Here is a 26,424-nt window from a genome sequence, read left to right as displayed (position 1 = left end):
CGGAAAATCTGTTCTGGGCTTGTTTCTGCAGCACGTGCGTGGATTTCTGTACGCCCTATTTGTACACATGGAGCAGTTATAGATACCGTATTTCTGCAACAAATCTGCCATGTGTGAATATACCTTCGTTTTTTTCTAGAAGCCTCTTATCCCTGCAATAAATACCTATGTTCAGTGAAATACATTGGCATTAAAGAAGCACTCTCACAAAAATGTTTATTCTCTGACCTGTTAGAAAGGTCTGTGATGTAAAGTGTAGCAAAGGTAATTTTCTTACCAGTGACTGTATTTGTGAGTTATCTCCTCCCTTCTGATCCTCAGCTGTGTCATGTGACCAACACTCTGATTTTCTAAACAACACAGCATCTTATGTCTGGACATGAAGCCAGTTACTCTATGAATTCCTATGGGAGCCTTAATGTCAGTCTCATAGTAATAAATAGAAAAGTAACTGACTTCCTGTCCTGTGTCAGTTGGAGATCAGAGTGTTGGTCACATGACACAGCTGAGGATCAGAAGGGAGGTTATAACTCAGACACAGTCACTGGTAAGAAGATCACCTTCACTACAGTTTACATCATGGACCTTTGTAACAGGTCAGAGAATAAACATTTTTGTGGGAGTGCTACTTTAATGTTAAGAGGTTCCTAATTTATTCACTGCCTGCTGACAGTTTCCCTTTGTCTAATGTCTATGAGCGACTCTTATTAAAATGGACCTGTCTTCTCTCCGGACATTTCAAGTTTAGTATATAATTGTATTCTGCATTGTGGGAATTCCTCCATTACCCCTCCTAGAAATATATGAATGAATCGACAGCTGGGTGTTACCAGTTGTGGGTGTGTCCTACAATGTCCAATCAGTGCTGACTGTGTCAGACTATGTAGAGACACACCCCTTTGACAAGGAGAATGCTGCTAACACCCTGTTGGCAATTCATCCATACATTTCCAGGAGGGAAAATAGAGGAATGACACGATGCAGAGTTATAAGAAAAGGTGATCCTGGATGTATTACAGCAGACATCTCCACTTAGCTGCCTTTATAAGGTATTACTCTCTGTTGTCAGCTACCGCTAGCACTGAGATGTCCCGCGTAGCGTATTCTTTCAAACATAACCTCTATGTGGAGATGTGGCGGTAATAAATAGGTGACAGATATAGTAGATGAATTAGGGAGTTTACATTCACGTTACCTCTTTGTTCTTATGTATTACTTTGTTCTAGGAGAGTTTTACCTTCTGTTTTATGTCACAGATCCGACTTGGCTTTCTACAAACCTGGGTATACTGACGTGTATTGAATGCTCAGGGATTCACCGGGAGCTGGGGGTGCATTACTCCAGAATACAGTCACTCACACTGGACGTCCTGGGAACATCAGAACTATTGGTATGAAGGCATTCTCCTCTATAACACCCCATTTATACAGCCGGACAGTCCAGCATCTCCTATAACTTAGCTGCTGGTGACGCCACAAAGCAGATTTTATTATGTTATGGAAGCTGACTGACCGGGATTACATTATCCATATAGAAGTAACTGTTAATGGAAATGTGTCATCAGAAAATTATTTATTGTTTAAATCATGTTTTTCTGTTTAACATTTTTTTCAAGAATCTTTGATGTATTTTTAATTTTCCATGTCAATAACTATAAACAAAAACCATATATCCTGCAGTTTTCACACTGACCACTAAGCCTAATAATAGGCGCCACTTCTTGGTCTGTACAGATCACTTTGCTGCAGTTACCTGCTTATCTGTCATTCTAATCCTGCCTGTAGTGATATCACCTCTGTGTATAGATAAGACATGATCCACCGTTCACAGTAGGTGATTGTCACATCTTATCTGTTCTTTCCTTGTACAATGACCTCTGCACAGGTCACAGACCATGCCTAGAAAACCCTCCCATAGAAGTCACTGAGGTCCCCTCCAGAACATTGTGTCTGCGGCCCATGGAGTTGCCGTTTCTAAATGCTGTAGGCAAGATGGCCGCCCCCATAATCATGTTCAGGAAACGGAATAAAATATATGTAATCAGAAAATAAAAACGGATTAGAAAAAAAAAAATCTTTTTTTAATAAAAAAACTGGCAGATAAAATTTTTAACTGGCAGATAAAATTTTTCCTTTAAGGCCTTTTTCACACGGGCGTGTGCGCCCCGTTGCCATGCTGCGGCCCGCAAAATGTGAGCCGCAATGCACGAGTATAGTCCGTGGGGCAGCCGCAGCGGATCGCAAAAAGATAGGACATGTTCTATCTTTTTGCAGAATGTAAGTATGGGACGAAACCCCACGGAAGCACTCCGTAGGGTTCTGTTCCGCACCATTCCGCACCATTCCGCATCTCCGGATTTGCGGACCCATTGAAGTAAATGGGTCTGCATCCGTGATGCGGAATGCCCACGGAATGGCACCCGTGTATTGCGGATCCACAAATGCGGGGCGTACACGCCCGTGTGAAAGAGGCCTAAGGTTGATAGATAGACAAATAGATTTAATGATCAATGGATAGAAAAACAGATAGATATTTGATAGATAGATAGATATAGATAGATATATGTTTGATAGATATTAGATGTATGATTGATATCATAGATACAGTATGATAGATGATTGCTTAGATATTAGATAATTAGATAGTGGATATGACATTCTCACAATTACATATTCATAGGGTATAATCGTCTCATGAAGAGTGAAGCATTTATCAACTAAACTGCAGAATACACTCATGAATATTTAACATTTGTCTTTTTTTAGCTTGCAAAAAATATAGGAAACACCGCATTTAACGAGATTATGGAAGCCTGCCTGCCTGCTGATGATACTGTGAAGCCTGCGCCCGGCAGTGACATGTAAGTTGTAGATTAGCACATACTGTGCTATAATTACCCAGACCTGTTCTTCCCCATCTGCTGTGAAAGGAGACATTCCAGCACTGACGTATACATGTCCAAGGAGGGATTCTGTTGATTGACCACAAGCAGAGATCTTGAAACCTGTGAGAGATTTGTATAGAAAGTATATTAGAAAATTTTATAACTTTTCATTATACCAAGAATGACGTGGAATTTAGAAAACCAGATATCTCTGTTAGGCCTCGTGCACACGACTGTATGTATTTTGTGGTCCGCAAAATACAGATGATGTTCATGTGACGTCCGTGTTGCATCCATTTTTTTTTTTTTGGGGTTTTATTATTTCCTTTTTTTGACCAATAGGATATGTTCTGTCTTGTGCAGAAGGCACACGAATGATCCGTGTGCGTTCCACATCTATATGTCCGTCTCGCATGTACATGATGATGTGCAAGATAAATATGTCCTATACTTGGCCGCAAATTGCGGACTACGGAACAATTGAAGCCAGTGGGTCTGCAAAAAAAACGATCCAACCTGGACACCATCCGTATTTTAAAATAATAGAATAGAGGATGCTCACCAGTTAAACTGGAGCCCAGCCGACTGACCAACACCAGTGATGGCCAGTTCGCCGTGTTCGCCCGCGAACACATGCGGGCTGCCATCTTGATTCACAAGTCCGGCGATGCACAGGTAAGCCCGTGCCTGTGCCGCGAGCGCGTCTGAAACAAATGCGGTCACCGGGAGCAGGCAGTTCCGAGAACAGCCTGATCAAGGCCCCCGGCGGCTGTTCTCGGAACTGCCTGCTCCCGGTGACCGCATTTGTTTCAGACGCGCTCGCGGCGCAGGCACAGGTAAGGACTTACCTGTGCATCACCGGACTTGTGAGATAAGATGGCAGCCCGCATGTGTTTGCGGGCGAACTGGCCATCACTGACCACCACTGACCACCACTCAGTGATATAAGTAGATACAAAAAATTCTGAAAGATGGCTGGCTCACTTTACTAATTCCTATATATAATACAACACACTAAAAAACAGTACATAAGTATAAATAAAAAACAAAACAAAATTCATACACCCTATGGTATGATCACGGTCCCTTTAAATGCGGAGCTCTCGATGCACACCTTCAACTTGGAAACCGCCACCAGATGCAGTTTGCATCGATATCTACCAGTGTTGCTGTACAGCAGAGCCCTGGTCGACTCTTGGCGTCTTAACGGTCCCAATACGCATGTGCGGGGAAGCTCGAGAGGAGACGCTGCATATTCAAGCCGGCATGTAACGAGGTCTGTCTGTGGGAGACGAGCGCTCATTGTATTAGGATCCGCATTGGGGACCGTGATCATATGATAAGAGTGTATGAATTTCGTTTTTTTATTTATACTTATGTACTGTTTTTTAGTGTGTTGTATTATATATATATATATGAATTAGTAAAGTTCTATGCAAATTACTGTGAGCCAGCCATCTCTCAGAATTTTTTGTGTCTACCATCCGCATTTTGCAGAGCCACGTTTTAGAGCCTATTGATGCCATGGAAGAAGTTTCTGGATTTCCCACAACGGACACCTTCCCCCCCCCCGCCCTTTGTTAGCCAGAGAAAAGAGACACAAAGAAAGCGTAGTCTACTCTGTCAGACCACCCCTGACTAGATATAACATGGCCAGTAGGCATCTGCTTAGACAGGATCAGCGGATTCGCCTGGGTTATGAGAAGTCAGACTAACTGCAGTCATATGATCCCCTGGGCAGTTCATTTTAGTGAGATATTTATAGGTAACCTTTAAAAAGAGATTCCCCTTTTGAGAGCATCCTGTAAATTGGATGTCCAGCTTTTTTTTTTACTTTAACTTTACTTTTAAAAAATAAAAATGTAACTGCAGCCTGCTGTACCTGTGGAAAACCCTGTACTCACCTGCTCCCCGCTTCTCCGTTTCGGCTCTCTTCACTGGTCGTCCTGCCCCCTGTCTGTAAACAATCAAATGGACGGGTCAATGATTGGCCTCAGCTTGCAGACCGCCCTCCGCTCTGATCCTTTACATCGTTGTAGTGATGACATACCCACATACCGTATATGACTGCTGCAGCCAGCCAGTGCTTTGGTGTCAGTGATTGGCTGCAGGCAGGGTTGAGAGAACTTTTTATTGTTTTAACACCATCCCTGCCTTTTAACCTTTTTTGTATAATTTGGACAAACCCTTTAACACTTCGGAGGAGATTTCTGCATGGAGACGTACGTACCATTCACCCACTGCCCTCCATAAACAGTAGTATTTCTTTACTTACGTGCTGAGGAGCAACAGTCGTATCGCTCCCAGCCAAAAGTGATGAAGACTGTCGCCGATTGTGGGCGGCATCGCTAATAACTACAGTGGGACGGTCCAGCTTTCAGTAAAGTGTCCCTTTAAAAGGGGATGTTATATAAATTCTACTGTAGGATAGGAGAACATTGCTGAAGCTTCATCAGGCAGCGGTGTGCCTGGTCGAGAGAGGGGGTCCGACAGCATGCTCAGTACCTACCTCTGCAGTACATACTCCGCGGGCAGGCAGTCTCCAGCAGGTGCATGAGATTCTTGGCCACCTACCTCTAGCATGCAGAATACTATGCAGTTGTCTGTGCAGCCTCTCCCATGTAAGTCGTACCCTTCCACTATCATTACAGGATTGCCAGGAAAGATTACATTACTGCAAAGTACATTGAAAAAAGGTATGCAAGAAAGAAATATGTGGACAACGCATCTAAAATGCACAATCTGTGTGATGCCGTCAAGACCAGGGACTTGTATGCACTGGTACAACTGCACGCAGATGGAGTAGACCTCACAGAAACCATTCCATTAGCAAACGGGCATGTGAGTGCACCTCTCTTTCTCTATTCCATATTATGTCTATGTATTCTTTTTCTAGGTAGTTTGGTCATTGGCCCTTGAATAAGGTGTCATCACAGCGGTCAGTCGTTCCCTTGCAGCAATGGGGTCCTTGGTTCAAATTTGACCAAGTGCAGCGTCTGCATGGCATGTGTATAGGTTTCCTTCCTCTTTTATTTGTTGTTGTTGTTTTTGGACTCCTATGTATGCAGTGGTCTTAAAGGGGTCCTCCAAGACTTTTATACTGATAATCTATCTTCAGAGTAGGTCATCAGTATCTTTTCAGTGGGGGTTCGACACCCGGGACCACCGCTGATCAGCTGTTTGAGAATCCGCCAGCGCTCCTGTGAGCACCGCTGCCTTCTCCATGCTCGCCAAGCACAGCGCCGTACATTGTGTAGCAGCTGTGCTTCGTATCTCGCTCAGCCCCATTCACTTTTATGGGGCTGTGCTGGGCCTAGGTGGTTGTGCCATCATTACTGGTTCACCAGGGAGCGGCATCTACCCGCACAGCAGCAGGTGCATACTTATATAATCATGTTCAGACACTGCGCAAGTGTAAATACACATGCAGTACCGAGCAGGGACAAATGGTGGCTCCCCCTGCCAGCACTGACCCGGCACCCGCTTCTCAGGGAGGTCTCCCCTTTTCTCTGGAGACTTTCGGACATTTCAGGTGAGTATCATTGTGTGACAGTGACTTGTAGAGCGGAGCACTGCAACCTGTAACTCCAGCTGTTGTGGAACTACAACTCCCAGTGTCCAAGTAGTACATGTGAACAGGTGGAGGGACGCAGGGGACAGACAGGGCTGTAGAGAGCAGAGGCTGCAGACTACACTAGCATGCTTCTCTACAAGTGGTGAGGTCACCTACAGCATCCAATAGGATCACTTCTTTCATGTTGTAACCTGCGTCGGGGAAATAAAAGCTGCAATCTGATTGGTTGCTATGGGAGACCGCTCCAAGTAGGCTTTTTTTTGTATGTAAACTTGATGCCCAGTTGCAGAGCAGCACGGAGCGGTACCAGCAGCACACACCGCTGTCACTGACTGCAACATTACCTCCCCAGCCCGGGCTATCACTCACCTACCGAGCCGCTCCTGGCAGCATAAGGCCTCTTTCACACGAACGTGTGCGCCCCGTTGCCGTTATGTGGACCGCATTTGCGGATCCGCAATACATGGGTGCCGTTCCGTGGGCATTCCGCATCACGGATGCGGACCCATTCACTTCAATGGGTCTGCAAATCCGGAGATGCAGAATGGTGCGGAACGGAACCCTACGGAAGTACTACAGAGTGCTTCCATGGGGTTTCGTCCCGTACTTTCGTTCCGCAAAAAGATAGAACATGTCCTATCTTTTTGCGGAACGGCCAGATCGCTGGTTACCTCCCCTCTGTACCCTTACTGCAGACTGCTAGCAATTCATTCATAACTTCTAGTAGAAATAATAAAGGAACAGCACACCATAGAGCCATAAGAATAGATGCTACATGTTACTACATGGGGAATTCATGAAGCTATTAAACCAAGCAGGAGAGGAGAGGAGACAGGTCCTCTTTAAAGGAGTGTGCACTGGTCGGCTGCCCGTCTTGCCTTGATGACAGGCCTCTCCCTATACAAGAAGAGTGAGAGAAAAACCGCTGGTGTCGCTGTTGCAGCAGTAAGACTTATTTTATCTCAGCAATTTATTGCTGAATATTAAACATGCAGTGAGTGCCCTTTAAGTGCACAGCGGTTTTGGGATCAGGATAGAAATTATTATTATTTTTTTTTAAACGCATAAAATTATTAAAATATATAGTTAGAATATATAATCATTCATATCGTTTTTGGATTTTTTTTTGCGCAGGTTGCTTGCTGTGGAGTGATGCAGCACATTCTGCTCGCAGGAGTCGCATAACTCATGTGCCTGTAAAATACACGGTCGTCATACATGTGTGTGACACTGACCTGGTGCATACATGGTATATAATGCAGCAGATGGGGTCATGTCTGATTGACAGAGGCCTAGAGAACATACCACTGCCACGTCCAGTTATGACTATTCTTCTTCTTTTATAGGAACAAGGAGAGACTGCGCTACATCTCGCTGTCAGATCCGTCGACCGCACCTCACTGCACATAGTCGACTTTCTGGTGCAAAATAGGTACGTGTGACGCACTCCTTTTAATATTTTGTGCAAGACTGATTTGAAAAAAAAAGAAAAATGCATAAAGGGAAGTAGCACATCAGATTGTGAAGGCTGCACCAAATTGTGTAAGCACGCACAGAAGCCAGGAGCTGCACCAATTATGTAGCATGCAAAATTTAGCGCAATGTGTAAAAGTTAAGCCACTTGCTGAGGCACTTTGTCCAAATTCTGTCAAGAACGACACCTAAATGGCAAGTGAGACACAGCTGCCTGAGCCCTCCTCACTGCCGACCACTGGAAGTTTTTGGGGATGTATTTTGTGATGGACTGTGATATTTGGCTCTGTTGGGGGGGGTATAATGTGCCACAATATGGTATTGCTGGCCCTGCCTTCCATCAGTTTGTACCCAATTACAAAACGGAGCCACATTTAGTATTTTTTCCAGGAGCACTTTAAGTTCCCAGTCCGCCCCTGCGTCCCTCGATGCACACAGCTGTAAGCTGGACAACATGCTTGTTCCTAAATTTCTGGACCACAATAAAAACCCTCAGTGGAGATGCCCTTCATATCATCCATTAAGACGCCTTTTTATTGGGGAGAGGTGGCAATAGGACATCTAAAGAATACTTGAACCTTCATCCTCCTCTTCTGGTGACATGTTCTGGTTAAGGGCAGCTTAAAGGGGTCTTACGGGACTACTATGTTTTGTAACAGATATACTCATTCAGGATACAGCAGTTGTTATCTTAGTGATACATCATAGGATATACCTCTTCCACTCTTCCTGGCTGCACATCTTTATTAGTGATGCGTCATACATCGTTCCTGCCACCAGTACTGGCCTCTGATGGATTTTGCTCTGTACGTCTTTCCTGCCACCAGTAACGGCTTCTGATGGATTTCTGTGTTTTCTCTGCAGTGGTAATTTGGACAAACAGACTGTGAAAGGCAGCACCGCACTTCATTACTGCTGCTTAACTGACAATGCCGAGTGCCTTAAACTACTACTGAGAGGCAAGGCCTCCATAGAGATAGGTACGTACCGTTCACCCACTGTCCTCCATAGCCTCAGGGGTGGCAGATGTTTCTGATGTGTGTTGAATAATTCTTATTTGAAAGAGATATAGCTAAATTCACATGTGGTGCTACTTGTATATACGGGCCCGGGAAGCAGTTTCTCCTCTTTTTATAAAAGTCTGTTCACACTGTGTTTGCCATGTACAGTCAGGTCCATAAATATTTGGACATCAACACAATTCTAACATTTTTGGCTCTATACACCACCACAATGGATTTGAAATGAAACGAACAGGATGTGCTTTAACTGCAGACTGTCAGCTTTAATTTGAGGGTATTTACATCCAAATCAGGTGAACGGTGTAGGAATTACAACAGTTTGCATATGTGCCTCCCACTTATTAAGGGACCAAAAGTAATGGGACAATTGGCTTCTCAGCTGTTCCATGGCCAGGTGTGTGTTATTCCCTCATTGTCCCAATTACAATGAGCAGATAAAAGGTCCAGAGTTAATTTCAAGTGTGTTATTTGCATTTGGAATCTGTTGCTGTCAACTCTCAAGATGAGATCCAAAGAGCTGTCACTATCAGTAAAGCAAACCATCATTAGGCTGAAAAAACACAACAAACCCATCAGAGAGATAGCAAAAACATTTGGTGTGGCCAAAACAACTGTTTGGAACATTCTTAAAAAGAAGGAACGCACCGGTGAGCTCAGCAACACCAAAAGACCCGGAAGACCACGGAAAACAACTGTGGTGGATGACCGAAGAATTCTTTCCCTGGTGAAGAAAACACCCTTCACAACAGTTGGCCAGATCAAGAACACTCTCCAGGAGGTAGGTGTATGTATGTCAAAGTCAACAATCAAGAGAAGACTTCACCAGAGTGAATACAGAGGGTTCACCACAAGATGTACACCATTGTTGAGCCTCAAAAACAGGAAGGCCAGATTAGAGTTTGCCAAACGACATCCAAAAAAGCCTTCACAGTTCTGGAACAACATCCTATGGACAGAGGAGACCAAGATCAACTTGTACCAGAGTGATGGTAAGAGAAGAGTATGGAGAAGGAAAGGAACTGCTCATGATCCTAAGCATACCACCTCATCAGTGAAGTATGGTGGTGGTAGTGTCATGGCGTGGGCATGTATGGCTGCCAATAGAACTGGTTCTCTTGTATTTATTGATGATGTGACTGCTGACAAAAGCAGCAGGATGAATTCTGAAGTGTTTCGGGCAATATTATCTGCTCATATTCAGCCAAATGCTTCAGAACTCATTGGACGGCTCTTCACAGTGCAGATGGACAATGACACAAAGCATACTGCAAAAGCAACCAAAGAGTTTAAGGGAAAGAAGTGAAATGTTATGCAATGGCCAAGTCAATCACCTGACCTGAATCCGATTGAGCATGCATTTCACTTGCTGAAGACAAAACTGAAGGGAAAATGCCCCAAGAACAAGCAGGAACTGAAGACAGTTGCAGTAGAGGCCTGGCAGAGCATCACCAGGGATGAAACCCAGCGTCTGGTGATGTCTATGGGTTCCAGACTTCAGGCTGTAATTGACTGCAAAGGATTTGCAACCAAGTATTAAAAAGTGAGTTTGATTTATGATCATTATTCCGTCCCATTACTTTTGGTCCCTTAACAAGTGGGAGGCACATATGCAAACTGTTGTAATTCCTACACCGTTCACCTGATTTGGATGTAAATACCCTCAAATTAAAGCTGACAGTCTGCAGTTAAAGCACATCTTGTTTGTTTCATTTCAAATCCATTGTGGTGGTGTATAGAGCCAAAAATGTTAGAATTGTGTCGCTGTCCCAATATTTATGGACCTGACTGTATATGCATTAGTGAGCCTTGAATTCCCATAACCCTCTCTCCGGTTCACCCTGAGGGGCCCTTTTTCTGTGTGGCCCTTACTCCAGTGTTGGCTCCAGTTTCCCTTTAGTCTGCATTGGAATAATTTGCACTTAACTTATGACTTGTTATTTAATAAATGTAGAGAACTTTAGGCCCCATTCACACGATCGTATGGGCAGCCGTATCCGTGTTGTGGACCACAAAAATCGGGTCTGCAAAACACTGGCACCGACCGTCTGAATTCTGCATCGTGGTGCTAACCCATTGACTTGACTGGGTCCTATCTTTTGCGGAGGCATGGAAGCACACAGAAGCCTTTCCGCACCGCAAAAGATAGAACATGTCCTATCTTTTCCTGTATGTTGCGGATCGTGGACCCCAGACCCATTCAAGTCAATGAGTGTTTTTCAGTTCGCAACACAGACACGGCGGCCGTACTGTCATGTGAATGGGGCCTTAAACAGAATACTTTATACTTTTATCTTACTCCAGCTTTCTAACGCAGATAATACATTTGGAGAGATAACCATGTACAATTTTCCACCCACTTTTCAGAACTGGAGTAAGTGGTGTGCAAAAATGCTAAATGATAAAACATTTTTGAACATTTAAGCCCAAAAAGTAGCCAAGCCCCATTTTACAAGCCAGAATTCTGGAGTGCAGAATTCCCCATATATTTCTGGTTTCCTGCATTATAATGGATGATGTTTCTAATACAAGTGTTGACCTCATAAAGTGCCTGTGAACCCACTTATGTCTGCTTATTCCATGGATATGATTTATATTATCACCAGATAGGCTTGGGGTGATAACAGTGGGTCGGAAGTGTCTGTGTAACGCTGTTCATGGTTTTCTCTGTTTTTCTTTTGGATTGCAGCCAATGAAGCAGGAGAAACTCCTCTCGACATAGCGAAGAGGCTAAAGCACACGCAGTGCGAAGACTTGGTATGTCCTGCAATATTATCATCGCCCATCTCATTGTAATGATCCATCATGGAGCCCATTTAATAAATCCATTTTTATGTAGGCTGCTTTCTGAACCATAGACTTGTTTGGGCTGTCATATAGAAATGGGTGTCTCTGGATGCTGGTGACCTATTGATACCTTCCACCAGTAGGTCATTGCAAAGGGTAACATCCATGGTGGAGATCTGCAGCATAAATTGACACGCGGTGGATTTAAAATCCGCACTGAATGTCTGTTTACACTGCAGATTTTTTGCCGCATGTAGATGACAGGTCATAAAATCTCATCCACATGGCTGGAGATGGAAAATACTGCAGCTTTATAGCAGGCAAATCTGCAACATGTACAACCACCTACAGACATACTCTTAAAGGGGTTCTCCGGGAATTAAGAAATTGAAAATACTTTAATATTACTTTATTACAAATATATTCCCAAATACCTTTCATTAGTTAAAATGGCTAATTTTGTCTAAGGAGCAGTCATTAAGAGAAATAAAATGGCCGCTGTCCTATTAGTACAGACAAAACCTGTCCTAATCGCACAGCAGGACGTTACTTCACAACACTTGAGTTAAAGAGCTGCCTCATCCTCCCCTATGCTCTGCGTGTCAGGGATTATGATCCTGAATACAAATGATAAGATCTTCAGCTGATTCTCTGTAGGAATGGAGATCATGAGAAGACATGAAGTACAGAGAGGAGGTGGGGATGTGGCTAATGAGCAGCAGCTCTTGTATGCAGTCTCCATTACCACAGCCCCACTTTACCAGTCTGTTCTGTCCACCCTCTCTGTACTTCATGTCTTCTCATGAACTCCATTCCTACAGAGATTGAGCTAAAGATCTTATCAGCTGTATTCAGGATCATAATCCCTGACGAGCACAGAGGAGGATAAGGGGGCTCTTTAGCGCAGTGCTCTGAAGTAACTTGTCCTCCTGTGTGATTAGGACAGGTTTTCTAATAGGAATAGGACTAAAGGACGGTGGCCATTTTATTTTTCCCAATGACTGCTCCCCAGACAAAACCAGCCATTCTAACTAATGAAAGGCATTTGGGAATATATTTATAATAAAGTAATATTTCAGTATTTTCATTTTCTTAAATACCGGAGAACCCCTTTAAGGCCTCATGCACACGACAGTAGACCATCTGTGCCTGTATTGTGGACGGCAATCGGCTGGTCCGCAATATACGGGCACTGGCTGTGAGCCTCTGTATCACAGATGTGGACCCATTGGCATTAATGGGCCCGCAATCCGCGCGATATGGAGAGATACGCAGTGGAGGCATGGATTGGAAGCCCACGGAGGCGCTACGTAGCGCTTCTGTGCAATTTCGGTCTGTGCCTCCGGGCCACGAAAAAAATAGGACATTATTGGTTCTCTGCAGTGGTGCTGAGAACACAAGCGTAGACCTTGCAGATGATTCCTTTGACACATAGGTTCTGGAGAACACATATTACTGGGGTGCTAGTTATTTAGCAACATGCAGTAAAATGTATGAAGATTTCGAAGTTCATTTACCCAGGAGAAGTTGGAGTTGATGTACAAGAGTGGTGGTTGAGTAGGTGCACAGCCTTATCCATACAGATTTATATTAAAGGGGGTTTCCAGGAGTTGAATGTTCATGACTGATCCTCAGGATGGCTCATTAATATCTGATCGGTGGAGTCTGACTCGATCAGCTGTTTGAAGATGCCGCGGGGCTCCTGTGAGCTTTTCTTGGTATTGCTGCCTAAGACAGTTCAATTGAATGGGACTGAGCTGCAGGTAGACCATGCGACTGATGAACCTGACATCACTGGCCTAGGAAGAGGCCACAGTGTTCGTGTAGTCTCTTCAAACCGCGGATCTGCTGGGGTGATCGGGGACCTAGATCAGATATTGATTACCTATACTGAGGATAAGCCATCAGTATTGAACTCCTGGAAAACTGTTGACCAGTTATTTCTTCTTCTTGATTTTTGCACCTTTTCCTGGTCTCTCAGCTGCTGCAGGCTTTATCTGGACGCTTCAATTCTCATGTTCATGTGGAATACGAGTGGAGGTTACATCACGTGGACTTGGATGAAAGCGATGATGATGTGGATGATAAAATTCAGGTTTGTATTAATTCCTAACCTCATCCTTACTATCCAGTATAAATACATAAATTGACATGGAGAGCTTCTGTCAGTCTATATTTACGACCATGATTTGGCAGCGAATCGTCACTGTCACTAAAACAGCAGAACAGAAGAGTCATTGCTGACGGCAGCTTAGTTCCATCCCTTTTGTCAGACATGTGACTTAAAGGGGTCATCCCATGATTAATGTAAATAATGAAAATCAGACTAGGGCTGCAGCTATCAACTATTTTTGTAATAGAGTATTCTATTGATTAATCCAACAATTAAAAAACTAATTAAAATAACATTTTTCTTTATAAAAACTCATTAGACCTACCCCATGCCATTAGGCCCCCCCCTCAGTTCCATCAGCTTCCCCCCCCCCAGTGCCATCAGCTGCCCCCTCAGTGCCATCAGCGCCCCCCCCCCCCCAGTGCCACATCTCCCCCTCCTAGCCATGTCCCCCAGCGCCTCAGGATACAGTGCAGCGCGGTGTGGGCCAGCGGGTGACCACGGAACGGTGAGTGATAGCAATCGCTTCACTCGCGCTTCGTGGTCACATGACACAAGCGAATCCTTAATGCAAAAAATTTGCATCAACGATTTTTTTGTTCCACGTTACTCGATTCAATCGAGTAATCGTTTCAGCCCTAAATCAGACATGCTAAACTCTTTGTAACAAACCTAGAACCAGCCCTGTACCTCACATGGGTCCAGAGATCTCCCCATTCGTTGCTTTAATTGCTCTGCTAGATTTATATCAAGCTGGTATCTCAAGGGGCATTTCTTTTCTGCTGCCCCTCTCTCCCTATCAGGTGGCAGTTGAAGGATGAAACTGAGCATGTGTGTCCATCTCAGTGAGCAGGACAAAAACAGGCAGGTGGCGCTATACAGAGAAATTTTATTGAATAACTCAGTGGTAGGGATGAGAAAACCCGAACTTTTTGGGTTCGGCGTTTGGGTTCTGAAATTATGGATTGCGTTATAACGGAAGGTAATATAATTTGTGACTGAATGAAAAACAGAAGCCTTTAAGAGGCATTCCATTTTGCATTCCGTCATAATAGTCTATGGCCAAGCATAACGGATCTGTCTTGGTTTCCGTTATGCAGGAAGGAAAACAAAGTCCTTTATAACGGAAACTGGACGGATCCGTTATACTTGGCCATAGACTTCTATTATGACGGAATGCAAAATGGAAGGCCTCTTAAAAGGCTTCCGTTTTTCATTCAATCACAAATTATGTTACCTTCCGTTATAACGGAATCCATAATGGAATTCCTTCAGAACCCAAAGGCCGAACCCTTCGGTAACTGAACTCCGAACCCGAAAAGGTCCGGTTTGCTCATCCCTACTCAGTGGCTATACTTAATTTTTAATTACATGCAATTATAATTACTGGTAAAAAACAAAACAAAACTGTAGAATATTTTTTGTGGGACAGCCCCTTTACAGCGAATCTATCCCATGAGTACACGCTGCAGTAATTGTGCTGCATGCAGCTCTTATTGTGCTGTATATAAATGCAGTAGAACTGTTTAGGAGGTGTACGCAGCCTTCAGATCAGCTTTGCACTTGTTTTTTTTACCTCGCTTTGTACATTTTTTTTGTGTTCCTCTTTACATCCTTTTTCCTAAACTTATTCTGTGTTAAAATCTGTTATCTTGTAGCAGCCAAGTCCCAACCGTCGGGAGGACAGACCAGTCAGTTTTTACCAAATTGGACCAAATTCAATGCAGTCCAGTGTTGCCTCACTGGCCAGAGATGCGGCCAACATTGCCAAGGACAAACAGAGAAGCTTCCTGCCAAATATCATCCAGAATGAAACTTACGGTGCAGTCCTCAATAACATCACCCCTGGCAGCACGGCGGGTACTGCTCCTGCCCCTCCTTTACCACCAAGGAACGTCGCAAAAGGTAACAAAGCAATGGATTTATTGTATGTCCCTGACGACTGCACCTTCTGTACACAACACCAGCTTTGTGTGACGTTGCATCACAGTATTCACAATTTGTAGGGACACACTTGCCAAGAGAAACGTGCCTTCTAATACACTTACCTCTAGTTGTTAAAGGTTTTTTTTATATTAATTTTTATTTTTTTTAAAACTAACAAACGATATTCATTTATATTGCTCATAACAATCCTGATTTAGCTATAAAGTGGAAAACTCCAGCCATTTCTTTGATTACAGTGGTTATCATATGTTATGGACCGTCGAGCTCTGGACTAGGGAATTTATCCAAGTTTAGATATCAGAATAATCCTCAGTGTGACCCATGCATCTAAATTGGCAGCCGCAGATCCAGTAGTAAATCCGTGTCATATTCCCTATATGCAGATACAACACGTGTGAACACATGCTTATAGTCCAATGTGTACAGCAATTACTTTCCATCTTGTGCCAATAGGGGCAACATGTCTAAAAAAAAATTTAGACCTACATCCTCTTTTAAAGGGGTATTCCAGAATTATGGCCCTTTTTAAGTAGACCCTGGTGGGTGTGGTATGTAAAAAAAAAAAAAAATCATACTTGCCTGTTCCCCGCCATTTCTGGCTTCATTCGGCTTCCGGAATACAGCCAGTGACGTGTCCCCAAGTGCATCCCATCGATAGGGGACAACTTGCGGTTACTAGAATACCCTTCCAAGACTGTTATAGAGTATGGAGATGATTCTGAGTACATTTGTCTTTGGGTATAGAGCCATCTGTCAGATACGCTGCAGTACTGGGATGCATATTATCACTCTGTGCTGTTAGGTTAAGGTTATGGAACTCAATGTCACTGTCCCCATGTCCCACCCAGAGACGAGCACTTTCCTTGGTTGCTGTTCCATTATTTTAGAGACAAAATACCAATGTGTAAAGCTGGACAAATAGTGACCTGGGATGTGTGGGCAAATTTCATGGCATGTGGTCATTCTTGATGCCTCCTAAGAATCCAAAAAAAATGTCGTCTACAGAACTTTTCACATTTCTTTGCTGAGGCCATATTGTTTCTTTTTATCTTCGCTCTGATCACTCAGGCTGATCTTGCACTTTAGATAGTTGTCACAGTTATCTCTCCTAACCCCCCCCCCCCAATAAACTTGCATGCATGGATTGGTTGAGTGTTCATGTTTATGGGCATAGTGCAAGGTGGCTGCCAGATGTAGTTGTTTCTGTTGTCTCAAGGACATGTTAAAATCCTTTATACCCAAGCCTTAGCTCCAATGGCAGACGCACATTATATTGCTTTATAGATATAGTAGGAAACCTCAAACATGTGTAAGCACTTTCAGGCCTGTACCCCTGAGTACTATGCACAACCTATTACAACGGTGCCCTGGAGTATACTGATGGCTGTTACTCAGCTACAACACAGGTTGCCTATTGGGAATTTTCGTTTTGTCCAGTATTATTTGGCTTCTGGTGAATTGTGATCTGCAATCCCTTGAATGCCATTGCATTGGGCAACACAAAATGGCCTATGAAAGAAAGGCGCTCATAGGGTGAGTATGTCAAAATATGTCACCCCTCAAAGGATAAACTGCGGTCATCCGGGTATGATGGTCAGTTATTTCGGAACTCCCATAGAACTGAATGGAGCAGCTGTGTGCGTGCCTGACCGGCCGCTCCATTCACTACGGGGACTCCGGGGGGCACAGGGTTCTCGTGATTGGTGGGGGCCACAGCAGTAGGACCCCCGCCAATCTAATAGCTATCCCTTATACTGGAATACCCCTTTAAAGTCAGTTACAGTGACACTAGCAAGAAGATCTCTACCTTCAGACTTGAAAAACGGATCCCGAGCACCCTGAAAGTTTATGATCACATTGGTCGTGTTCCTGCGCCTGCCAGCTATCGCCCTAGGAATGGACCCATATAGTCCATCGATCCTCACCCTACACCATTGCATTGGGCAAATGATATTAGCAACCACTAGCTCAATAACACTTCTTGAAATTCACCCCGGCAGTGAAAAAGCTATTCCTGCAGGTACAGTATGTTTCTCAGTTTTTAGTCACACGTCTGTGAATAATTGACACCCCGCGGCCGTTACCTATACAACGGTAGACTCCGACAATGTCATCGTTTTGAAGAAAGAAGAAAAAAAAAAGGTGAAATAATCCAAATCCGAAATATTATAGGTCCTTACTATTGCCCCCTGCTGGTTCATAGTCTGTACTGTCCACGTTGGAGTTTGCATTAGTGGTTACCGTGCAGCTTTGAAGGTGAGTGGAACGACAGGACGGTATAGAAATTCTAAGTTACTGAAGACTATGCAGATAGCTGAAATTCTTTTAGAAATAAAGGTGTACATGTAATGCTGGTATTCTGTGCAATAAGACGCATCAACTGTTGGATGTCTGCTGTGTTTGTGTGTGACATATGGAAATCTTTCCTCCGTCCTCTTGGTTTTTGTCCCCTCTAGTACAGTCAACTATATTTGGCGGTAGTATACACAACACCCCTTCAAATACCCCAGCGTGGAAATCTTACCCACTAGGACATGAAATTGGCAGCAGACAGAGGTCGTCATCTGACCCGCCAGCTATTCATCCCCCCGTGCCACCAATGCGTGTCACCTCTACCGCCACAAGTACGTGACCTGCTGTCAACCACTCTCCGGCTCTGTGCCAGATGCATTGCTTGCTGTATAATTGTGTGTGAGATCCACGTTGTTAGCGTTTCATCCACTGCATCCTATGTTTCCCTGTATCTAACCGTGTCCGCTTCACTCCTTCCATGTGATCATTGGCTTTGCAGCAGTGTATGAGTGGTTGTCATGATCTCCTCTTACGGCTTGCAATGCATTACTTGCATCTGCAAGACAATGGGCAGTACTTCTGTATCCCCTCCTCAAGTATATTCTACACAGACAGATTACTGGTAGGTCTTCTGTTTTCTAGAGTTGCACAGCGCTGCATGTTGCATACCCACCCAACTAATCGAACATCTGGTTGGCATGGTCTCCATTTGAAGTGGGGCAGTAATATGGTACATTAAAGGAATTCTTCCCGAAATCCTCACCTGATGATGGTCCTTATTAGGCTAATGGCACCCAGCCCCTCCACCCCCAGTCTATTCATGAATACAACGTGGCCTTGAAATTATATGGTGTTATTTCCTCATGAACAGTTCTTGGTCAAACATTCATGTTTATCGTCCTATTAACATCCACCGTGTCCGCACCTCCAGGGCGCTGTCTTCATGAAGCTATATGCATTATATAATCTATACTATACAATCTATAAATTGCCTTGCTGTCGTTCCAGACCCCCCTCCACCCCCTGTGGCGAAAACACCCAGTGTTATAGAAGCCTTGAGTCAGCACTCCAAACCGATCCAGCCGCCTCCGGTGCCTCAAAACAAACCAGCACCCCCTCCAGTCCCACCACAGCCTCCCAACAGGTTGCAGCAGAAAAGGCTGGTTCCAGGGTGAGTATTATTGGTGTATATGAGGAGAGGAAATTGTGTCCTTACCAAAATGTTTTTCTCTCCCATCTCCCCCATAAAATAGGCATGCTTCCTCAGCTGATCGAGTGTGTTGGTTTCAGTGGAATTAACTCCTGCCAGACACAAAGGATTGGGCATGTTGAAATCCAGCCTGCCCAATACTTCTTCCTCCTTGACGTCTACCTTTAGGGAACAGTTGCGTGGTCCATATACATATGAGATGATGGACTGGTCCCACTGATATTGACTATTTTCTAATGTGTATGGATAACTTTTAGCTTTCCTAGCTCAGATCTGCCAAGCATGTGTTTTTACTGCCATCGGGAGAGGAGGGATAAGCTGCTACCAGAGAGCTCTGTCTGTCCTTATGCTAACGAAGAATCATATTTTTTTCCCCTACAGCATATTTCGGTCCACCAGTATAATATGTCACAAGGTCAATTTTGGGTTGTTTACCCCTATTCATGTTTTGATAGGGGGCACAGAAACATAGAGAGGCTTTAAAGGACATCTGTCAGCAGATTTGTACCTATGATTGGATTCCAGTAGCTCCACTGACTTCTTCCTTTGGTGTAGGTGCACTCTCCTCGACACACACACACCGTCGATATGAATAAATATGGAAATGTAAATATATGAGAGGGCCCCTGTCGGATCCGTCCTGCCGCTATTTCGCAGCACGGCGAAAGGCCGCCGGACTAAAAAGTCGGACATGCAGTACTTTTAGTCCGGCGGCCTTTCGCCGTGCACTGCTGTGCTGCGCCGGAGCTCCGCCCCCGTCCCCATTATAATCAATGGGGATGGAGCGGCAGCACGGCGAAATATCGGCAGGACGGATCCCACAGGGTGAACAGCCTGTCGGATCCGTCCTGCCGCTAGTGTGAAAGTACCCTTATCTGGTGTTGCACAGAATACTCCAGTACATGTAGGTATACAAATATTTATTATCAAGGATGTGAAAGGAACTAAAAATAAAAAGCTAAAAATTTATGAATAAAACGTAGACGGAGAGGACAATCATATACAGTATTGATCCAAAACCCCACAGCCAAGACTGGTAGCTCGATGTGCCGTGAGGAGTTGGATCAGCTTGTACCCTCAACAAATATGCAGAAATTAAATCTGCTATTATAGGCTACTGATATTCAATGCTTTTGTGGCAAATGAAAAAGTAGCAATATTCAGCCGTCCATTATGTATTGGATAGTATTATATCATGCAATAGTATTTTGGATGTTGGTAAGTAAAATCCCTTAATTGTTCATATAACTGGTATGAAATAAAATATCCAATCTGATCACGATAGTTCAGTTTCATACAAATCTCATATGCATAATTGTTTAGTCCAAGGATAAAAAATATCCATGAAAACTAAAATACATATAAACCGATTTCTTATATAATGATGCAAATGGACATGTAATCAACACAACCCAGTACTGGATATTAGTCCAGTCACTAAATGGTATTAATGAGCCGACATCCAATATCACCAGCTTATATAAAATGTAAAGTTCGCTAGTACCCATATACTGCATTGGAAAATACCAATATATTGGTGCTATATATTGTATTAGACAAGGCAAAATATAGTGGTATTGGAAGTGCTAGAAAGGCTCTTCTATATCAATGTGGTGTTCATTTTGTGGCCAAAGTAGCTTCTCATCTACGCACATAGGTCACTGATATAGTAGTAACAAATATGGTTTTTGTAGCACCTTGTATAGAAAGATCCGCAGTTTATATATACTGTTACTATGATAATAAAAGTCTCTTCTATGCCAGCTTAATATTAATCATATATTTATAGCAGCTGTTCATAAGGCGTACAGGAATCACTTGTATAATTGTAACGGACTGACAATTACGTTACTGATCCTTGGGATAGCGGGATGTCTCTGTATCCGAAGTGGAGCTAAATTGCCGTAGCTGCCAGGCGTGATCGGCTTGCTTTTACAGCGTCCCATGTGATTGGGAGCTGTTACTTTGATCCACCGCGGAAAGGCCGGTTTGTATACAGCGTGGTGTGGGTTACTTTACCGCAGGAGACCAGCGAATGTATGGCTGGTATAAATGGTTTCCTATTGCGCTGGATTGTTCCGTTATTTAAAGGCAGATATCCGATCTCAAGTGTTGGGTGACTGCAGTCAATCTTTAGTCGCTTCTATTGTTCGCTGCTTATGAAGTTCTCACCAGACGCGTTTCGGAGTATCTATCTCCTGCTTCAGTGTGATGACACCTTCACGGCCTGGTTCTGTCAAAGTGCAGAGGGCGCAGCAGTTGCAGAGAGAGAAGAGCCTCTAGGTGTAATGGTAACGCCTCCGTTGCTCCTAGAGGTTCATTTGAATATAATAAAACATCACTTTTCTCAGCAATGCAGGCACATATGAACATGGGACCAACACAGATGCCTTCAGCTGCCAAGTGCACATGTAACAGGTCAGCCAGTGTCATGGGCTCAAATCTGCTGACGGATGCCCTTTAATGTTTTCATAGGGGATACAGAAATATAGGGAGGCTTTATACAGAGTTTTCCTACTAGTGAGGGCGAGTAGTTTGTAAGAAGTGATCTTTGTGTCTGACTCTCCAGATCTAGTTGAGCAGTCACATAAGCCTGCGCTGTAGGTCATCATAATCCAATTCTAGTCTTTAATAATAATGTGTTTGTGTTCCATTTCCATCAGGGTGGAGAAGCCTGCCCCCATGGGTAAGATCCAGGCAGCAGCCCCAACATCATTACCGAATCCTGGTGAGTTTCCCTGCACTGGTGTCCGCACATGTAATGTCACGCTCCCAAAACACAGATGTTAGCGTGAAATCACTGAACTTTTTTTTTCCCGTGTGTATTTAACTTTCTATAGCAGTGCATTTTACATTCATTCATTGATACATGCATACAGACATCCACATGAATTGAACGGATTCTGCCGCAACTCCCTAATACAGTTACATTTAACTATTTGTGTCTTGTCTACAGCGACAGGAGATGGTTTGTCTGATGCCCCCTCTAAGCCTGGACCTAAGCCTGGTACCACAGTGCCTATACATCCGCCTGCACCAATGCCACGCAAGTCTCAGCTGGCAAGTAACATGAGTGACAGATGTGTGGGTGACTGCTTGTATTTATTGGTAATATTTACAGGGATCCCCTCTAATCGACTATCACCCCGAAGGGTTTTTTTTCGCTTTAGGCCATAACTTTCTGCACTGCTAGGACATATGAATGTAATAAAGGGGCTCCCCTGTATTAGCCGCAGCAGAGAGCCCACTAGATTAGCCGCAGCAGAGAGCCCCTATAAGGAGCAGCACTCTCAATGACCCGGCTTCTCTGTGCATTTACATGAACGACCCATTGATCTCAACAGATCCCATGTAATAGAATGTAAAAGATGACGGGGAGTCCATGCATGGAGCCCAGTATGATTAGATCATAGGTGGAAAGGGGTTGCCCAAACCAGAGAACCCCTTTAAGAAAGCAAATGATCCGAGCCCTTAAACTGTACAGACTGTGATGAAAGTAAAGTGCTAATCTGACTTTTAGGCATTTATTTTTTATTTTTTTGCTTTCTTCTTGGCTCCTCCACCACATTTTATAATTTTATGGCTTATATAATCTATAGGTGAAGTTGAAGCCGAAGAGGGTGAAAGCAATTTATAACTGTTCAGCTGACAACCCGGATGAACTGACGTTTACAGAGGGAGAGATCATTGTGGTGGATGGAGAAGAGGACCATGAGTGGTGGGTAAGTGTACACCTCCAGTACTAATCTACAGCGGCTCCTGGAGATGGAGAGACCCAAGTTTGTTGCTGAACATTAAGGTATAAGGCAGCCTTGGTGACTCAAAGCCAGCCATGGCGGACACTGACAGTCAGTCTGACACCTTTGACACTTGCGTTCGTACTGGTACTTTGAGGGTCTAACCCTTCCCTTTTCCTACGCTTAACTTGGAGGCACAATGTTTTGTAGGTCTAGATCAGCTATATGTAATGATACCTTTCACTTAGTGATTCATTGCTTCGTTTTGGAGAAAAATAAATTTTAATCCATATGCAAATGAGCAGGTAAGTGCAAGGAAGGCGTGCCCAATCCATCACTCTGTGCACCCCTCTCCTGCTGGATTGTCAGGGCCAGACGAGATGACTATGCAGGAACCAAGCTCTATCGATCAAGAAGGTGAGGGAGGAGCAAGGGTGCACAGTGACTGGGATCTGCCCCCAGTGCACTTAATTGCTCAGTTGCATATGGATTTAAAGTAGTTTTTCCTCCAGAATGAAACCGTGGATCCCTAAGTGAAATGTCACAACATGGCAACTATGAGATATAATGATATAATCTACTGTATATTATGTACTAATGCCTCATTATTCTTGCCTACATGCCAGATCGGACACATAGATGGTGAGCCATCCCGGAGAGGAGCCTTTCCTGTGTCTTTCGTGCACTTCTTTGCTGAATAAGCCATTCAGTACTGCAGCGGATCTGTGCTCAGCCCAGCAGGAGGCCTTCGAGGAGGAGCCAACTCCACAGATACCGCAACGCCACTGACCAGCGTCCACCCGCTAACACTCCTATGCACTGACTTATGCTGAGACTCTCCCATCCAATGTATATTTATTCTTCCTGTTAAGGAAATATGTTGCCAATCGGATGTAGATATTCCTGTGAAACACTAGAGATTTCCGCCGTCTTCTCCTCCTTGTATCTTTTGTACCCTCCTAGCTTTCTATGACCAGTGCTTTATAAAAGCTGTCTCTACTCCTAGATTCTCTCCTTGTTACAGAGGAATTACATTGCAGGGCAATGCACTCTCCACTCACCTGCAGCTAAATGGTTAATACTCATAGGAATCCATTTTGTTTTTCTACGTACTGTAATTAACTTTACTTTTTTTATGGAACTAATCGTTTAGCTCTGTGTGATTTGCTAATAAATAACCAGACCAATCCAATAAATCTCTGTACTGCCTACTTGGTATCTAACTTTTATATAACAGTTCCTCTATTGCCAGCACGTTACTTTGGGCTCATAGGGGAAAATTTATCATCTCCCTTATGCCAGAAAAGCGGCTTTAGGCCGCTTTCAGACGAGCGAGTGTCACACTCCGGACTCACAGCGCAGCATTCGTTCTGAACTTCCAGCACTGACTGGGTCACATGGCATTATATTGATTTATGATGCTATGTAACCCTTACAGTTCTGGAATGAATAGGATAACACTGACAGCATTATGTCAGTGTTATCTAATATATTCCAGACCTCTAAGGGTTACATAGCGTCATAAAATATGTTGTTTTTTTTTTGTGCTTACCTGTAAAATCCTTTTCTCGCTGAGTTCATTGGGGGACACAGAATACCATGGGTATAGCTGTTGTCAATAGGAGGCGACACTAAGCAAAAAAAAAAAGTGTTAGCTCCTCCTCTCAGCTATACCCCTCCTGGAGACACTGAGCTAATCAGTTTGTACAAAAGCAGTAGGAGCAGCCAGGAGAAGCCAACAGAAAACAATAAAAAGGAAGAAAACCGGAGATGGGTCATCATCAAGAACCAGAAGGACCCATCTAGGAGAACCAGCAATGTACATACAGGGTGGGAGCTGTGTCCCTCAATGAACTCAGCGAGAAAAGGTTTTTATAGGTAAGCACAAAAAATCCTATTTTCTCGCTCGTATCATTGGGGGACACAGAAGACCATGGGACCTTAAAGAGCAGTACCAGGGGGAGGGAACAAGAACAGAACGAATCAAAGGCTGGTCATAGGGCCCGCCCAGAAATGCGGGGGAAAGACACCCTAGGAACCCTGAAAAGGGACAGGTAAAAACATTCCCAGGAAGGCCAGCCAGAGAGCGGCTGAATACGCAGAGGCTCCGGCTAGGCAGAAAAAAGAACAGTCCAGGGAATATAAGTCCTAGCTTAGGAGACTTTAAAAGTGGACAGCACACTGAATTTCCACAAGATGGACAAGAATGAAGACAAGTCAGTCACCAGAAGCAACGGAGCAATTGCGGAAGGTACCGGAGAGAAATACGTAGCTTGGATCCAGAAGGCTGCTAAGGAGTGATGCCCATGGGTCAGAACCCTAGGAAAAAAAACACCCTAGAGCCATCAACATTCACAGCATGGTGTGAGAAGAAAAAAGGAAACCACTCAGTGGAATACTGATTGGAAGAAGACAAACTGAAAATGGCGTCTTGATATCAAGGGCCAAGAACTGCAGATGTGAGAAAACTTGCCCCCCATAGGGGAAGAAGTAGGAATGCCCAAAGGCAAAAGCACCATACTGGACTGCCAGAAGAGAAGAACACTCCAGCGGGACCATGACGATAGAGTCAGGGCTAGAGAACCTGGAGGTCAGGCATGAGAATGGCCCACAAGCCAAAATTCTTGAAGGACTGAAGAAACCCAAAGGAAACCAGGCAGTGGAATCGACCCAAAACTGTCAAAAAAAATTGGGGAGTAACCTGACAGGGAAAGAGTGTCCTCCAGGATCAAAAACATCCCATTCAGACCTATGGCCAAGGGGGTTTCTTCATAAGAATGTTCCCCCAGGAAACCGCTAATGTGGTACGGAGAGGCATGTAGAGGAGGACCTTAAATTCCAGAACAAGAGAGGAGAGAAGCAGTCTGATACTCCATGGAAGGCTGCCTAAACTGGAAGATGCAGACAGGAACCAGAGAGATAGGAAAAATACTGCGCCAGGAAGGGAGTGTGGACCCCGAACGCCACAAAGCCCGAGAAAAAAAACTGGTAACAGAACCAACACCATCCGCGCAGGCACCCCCCCCCAGCAAAACGGGAGCATACGAGAACCCAATGGCTGTGAACACTGGCCAACTAGGCAGTAACAGTAATGGGGGGGGGGGGGGTGCAACTACTCGCCCTGCGGAAGGGGAGAAGTAGAAGCAGCCAGTGTGGCTTAGTAGAAAAACAGCACTTAGGGGTGACAACAAGGGCAGTACCCGATGATGGGAGCCTTGTAGACCACTCACATATGCAAACTGAATAAGTGCATACCCAAACTCCATACGGAGGGAATGCTGATGCTGTCACCGTGGTAGACTGTAGAGGCACTCCACATGGAGAAAGGGGATGTGGAGAAAACCATAAATGCAGTGTCCCCTGCCCATGCATCATGTAAGCCGCAGTT

At 44.2% G+C, this 26,424-nt stretch overlaps 1 protein-coding gene across 4 annotated transcripts in view; it reads left to right on the top strand.

Annotated features, from left to right (window-relative positions):
* The window catches only part of ASAP2 (ArfGAP with SH3 domain, ankyrin repeat and PH domain 2), a 196,656-nt gene extending 172,411 nt beyond the window's left edge, over positions 1 to 24,245 (top strand). For 2 of the 4 annotated variants that reach the window (XM_040427499.1, XM_040427498.1), the window contains 14 exons: positions 1,257 to 1,390; positions 2,766 to 2,860; positions 5,536 to 5,725; positions 7,805 to 7,890; positions 8,796 to 8,911; positions 11,640 to 11,707; positions 13,719 to 13,832; positions 15,509 to 15,755; positions 18,254 to 18,421; positions 19,098 to 19,260; positions 21,963 to 22,027; positions 22,256 to 22,359; positions 22,899 to 23,021; positions 23,663 to 24,245. In XM_040427499.1, coding sequence (XP_040283433.1) covers positions 1,257 to 1,390; positions 2,766 to 2,860; positions 5,536 to 5,725; positions 7,805 to 7,890; positions 8,796 to 8,911; positions 11,640 to 11,707; positions 13,719 to 13,832; positions 15,509 to 15,755; positions 18,254 to 18,421; positions 19,098 to 19,260; positions 21,963 to 22,027; positions 22,256 to 22,359; positions 22,899 to 23,021; positions 23,663 to 23,737 — 1,748 coding nt within the window. In that variant the 3' untranslated portion in view covers positions 23,738 to 24,245. The remainder of the gene's footprint in view (positions 1 to 1,256; positions 1,391 to 2,765; positions 2,861 to 5,535; positions 5,726 to 7,804; positions 7,891 to 8,795; positions 8,912 to 11,639; positions 11,708 to 13,718; positions 13,833 to 15,508; positions 15,756 to 18,253; positions 18,422 to 19,097; positions 19,261 to 21,962; positions 22,028 to 22,255; positions 22,360 to 22,898; positions 23,022 to 23,662) is intronic. The other 2 variants (XM_040427500.1, XM_040427501.1) reach the window with 1 other exon arrangement.
* Positions 24,246 to 26,424: the final 2,179 nt, after the last annotated feature.

This window comes from Bufo bufo, chromosome 4, assembly GCF_905171765.1.
Source record: "Bufo bufo chromosome 4, aBufBuf1.1, whole genome shotgun sequence".
NCBI classification, from domain to species: Eukaryota; Metazoa; Chordata; class Amphibia; order Anura; family Bufonidae; genus Bufo; species Bufo bufo.
Note: the sequence above shows the minus strand (reverse complement) of the source record. Positions and strands in the feature narration are given on the sequence as shown.